The following is a 3,015-nucleotide window of genomic DNA, read 5'->3' as shown; positions in this document are numbered from 1 at the left end:
CTGTCTGTCTGTCTGTCTGTCTGTCTGTCTGTCTCTCTATCTCTATCTCTATCTCTATCTCTATCTCTATCTTTATCTTTATCTCTCTCTCTCTCTCTCTCTCTCTCTCTCTCTCTCTCTCTCTCTCTCTCTCTCTCTCTCTCTCTCTCTCTCTCTCTCTCTCTCTCTCTCTCTCTCTCTGGCACTCATTGGTGAATCCTTACAGTCATAAATGGCAGAGTGACTGACTTCGTATAACAGGAATATTGCAGAATATTGTAGCCTATCCCTTGCCTTCATTAGCATAGCTTGTCAAGACGCACAGAATCCGCATTGGACTGAGGACTGAGATGTTCCCCGGACTGAGATGTTCCCCGGAAGTCACCAGCTGGTCCAACAAGAGACTGATAATTCCACGGTGAAAATGAACAACCGATAACTCTTAATTGGGTGTATGCAGTGTGAGAATGGCGGGCGGAGCGGATGAGATTTCGGCTCTGAAGGTGATGCAGCGAATATAATATCTTTACGTGTATGTATTTTGATCATTTCTACAAGACTTATTGTAATGTCTTTGTCAACACAATACAAAATAAACCGTGTGGTGTATACGCATTAGAGGAGGTAATTGGTAATCAACGTTGACTATTGAATTGGATATTATAAAAATCGATATAATGACAGGAAGAATATCAATAGTTGATAACAGAACCAACCACAAAGCTGGTCAATTATCTCACTCATTATCTATCGTGTAAACCTTGTAAACGAGGGAGGTAAACTGGCGTCATAACCGTGAACTTGTCAAACCGGTAACCTACAACAATAGCTTACAGCAATAGCTTACAACAATGGCTGCAATATGATGTAAGATTTGTATTATCTTGCTTGATAATCTGTCGGTTTGGCTTATCATATCATCCCTGACTCTATCTGTCTGTCTGTGTCTGTCTGCCTGGCTGTCTGTGTGGCTCGTGAGAGTCTGTGACCTCTCAGGAGTGTTTCCCGAAAGACAAAAAAAAAAAAAAAAAAAAAAAAAAAAAAAAAACTGTGACTTGATCTGTGATTCGAATGACTCAGACGATTAGGATTAGAAAGGCTGATAAGCTTTTTAAGATTCAGAAGATTTTGATTCAAAAGACTCAGATTTTCATTTAAAAGACGCAGGGCATTTTGACTCAAAAGACTCAGATTTTCATTTAAAAGACGCAGGGCATTTTGACTCAAAAGACTCAGATTTTCATTTAAAAGACGCAGGGCATTTTGACTCAAAAGACTCAGATTTTCATTTAAAAGACGCAGGGCATTTTGACTCAAAAGACTCAGATTTTCATTTAAAAGACGCAGGGCATTTTGACTCAAAAGACTCAGATTTTCATTTAAAAGACGCAGGGCATTTTGACTCAAAAGACTCAGATTTTCATTTAAAAGACGCAGGGCATTTTGACTCAAAAGACTCAGATTTTCATTTAAAAGACGCAGGGCATTTTGACTCAAAAGACTCAGATTTTCATTTAAAAGACGCAGGGCATTTTGACTCAAAAGACTCAGATTTTCATTTAAAAGACGCAGGGCATTTTGACTCAAAAGACTCAGATTTTCATTTAAAAGACGCAGGGCATTTTGACTCAAAAGACTCAGATTTTCATTTAAAAGACGCAGGGCATTTTGACTCAAAAGACTCAGATTTTCATTTAAAAGACGCAGGGCATTTTGACTCAAAAGACTCAGATTTTCATTTAAAAGACGCAGGGCATTTTGACTCAAAAGACTCAGATTTTCATTTAAAAGACGCAGGGCATTTTGACTCAAAAGACTCAGATTTTCATTTAAAAGACGCAGGGCATTTTGACTCAAAAGACTCAGATTTTCATTTAAAAGACGCAGGGCATTTTGACTCAAAAGACTCAGATTTTCATTTAAAAGACGCAGGGCATTTGACTCAAAAGACTCAGATTTTCATTTAAAAGACTCAAGAGGATTTTGACTCAAAAGACTCAGATTTTCATTTAAAAGACTCTTTTTTGACTCAAAAGACTCAGATTTTCATTTAAAAGACGCAGAGCCTTTTGACTCAAAAGACTCAGATTTTAATTGAAAAGACTCGAGCCTTTTGACTCGAAAGACTCAGATTTTCATTGAAAAGACTCGAGCCTTTTGACTCGAAAGACTCAGAGGACCGTAAATCTAGAGACTCGAAAGACTGCGATTCGAAAGACTCTCAGGGCTGAGACTCCAGACCACGCCTCCTTTGAACACTTGACAGAGACTTAATTTCAATAGCAATGGAGCTCATAGCGGTCTAACTTGCACACTGTTTGTTGCCAAGGAGTTGCAACAACGATCACGCCTCGAAAGTTCGGGAAGCGCTGAAGCATCTTGCTTTGCGTAAGATCTTCAAGGAGTCCTTTGAGGGCGGTCGTTGCCAAGGCATGCACTCCCACCCTCTCTCTCTGTCTTTCTCACATGTGTATATATATATATATATATATATATATATATATATATATATATATAAGCACTGTGTGTGTGTGTGTGTGTGTGTGTGTGTGTGTGTGTGTGTGTGTGTGTGTGTGTGTGTGTGTGTGTGTGTGTGTGTGTGTGTGTGTGTGTGTGTGTGTGTAAAAGTCTCAAATGAGGTAGAGTAGTTTATTAACGAAGGGCCGGTTGGGGATATAAAAGAGAAGGAAGTGCGGAAAGATAGAGGAAAATGAAAGGAAGAAGGCACCGGCCGCAAACCCCAAACACTTTGATCAATCCCCAAACATGTTTACCATTTGTGCGCGCATTATTTGAACCTGTTGAGACATTTTCCCCCTTTTGTTAGCCTCTGGGTTGAAACAAAAGGCTCTTTGTATATTTTGATATAAAAGATAAAATGAATAATACATCACAATATCAACATAGGATCTATAACAAAATAAGGAATTGTTTAAATAAGCAGTATCCACTTTGAGACGTGGCAACAGCGCAAATCATAGACGACATCGCAAAGAGCAGTCTCGTGAATACCGTCACTGTGGCCGCCGGGGATTT

The 3,015-nt window shown here is 39.2% G+C and overlaps 1 protein-coding gene across 1 annotated transcript; it reads left to right on the top strand.

Moving 5' to 3' along the window:
- The first annotated feature begins 329 nt into the window (after window positions 1–329).
- LOC125035793 (dentin sialophosphoprotein-like) lies at window positions 330–2,210 on the top strand. Its single transcript, XM_047628008.1, has 4 exons — window positions 330–397; window positions 599–603; window positions 1,147–1,912; window positions 2,105–2,210. Exons 1-4 carry the CDS (start codon window positions 330–332, stop codon window positions 2,208–2,210), a joined length of 945 nt encoding a protein of 314 aa, XP_047483964.1.
- The last annotated feature ends 805 nt before the right edge of the window (window positions 2,211–3,015 follow it).

Source organism: Penaeus chinensis, chromosome 20 (genome assembly GCF_019202785.1).
Source record: "Penaeus chinensis breed Huanghai No. 1 chromosome 20, ASM1920278v2, whole genome shotgun sequence".
Classification (NCBI taxonomy): Eukaryota; Metazoa; Arthropoda; class Malacostraca; order Decapoda; family Penaeidae; genus Penaeus; species Penaeus chinensis.
The sequence above is the reverse complement of the archived record's forward strand: the minus strand, read 5'-3'. Positions and strand labels throughout refer to the sequence as shown.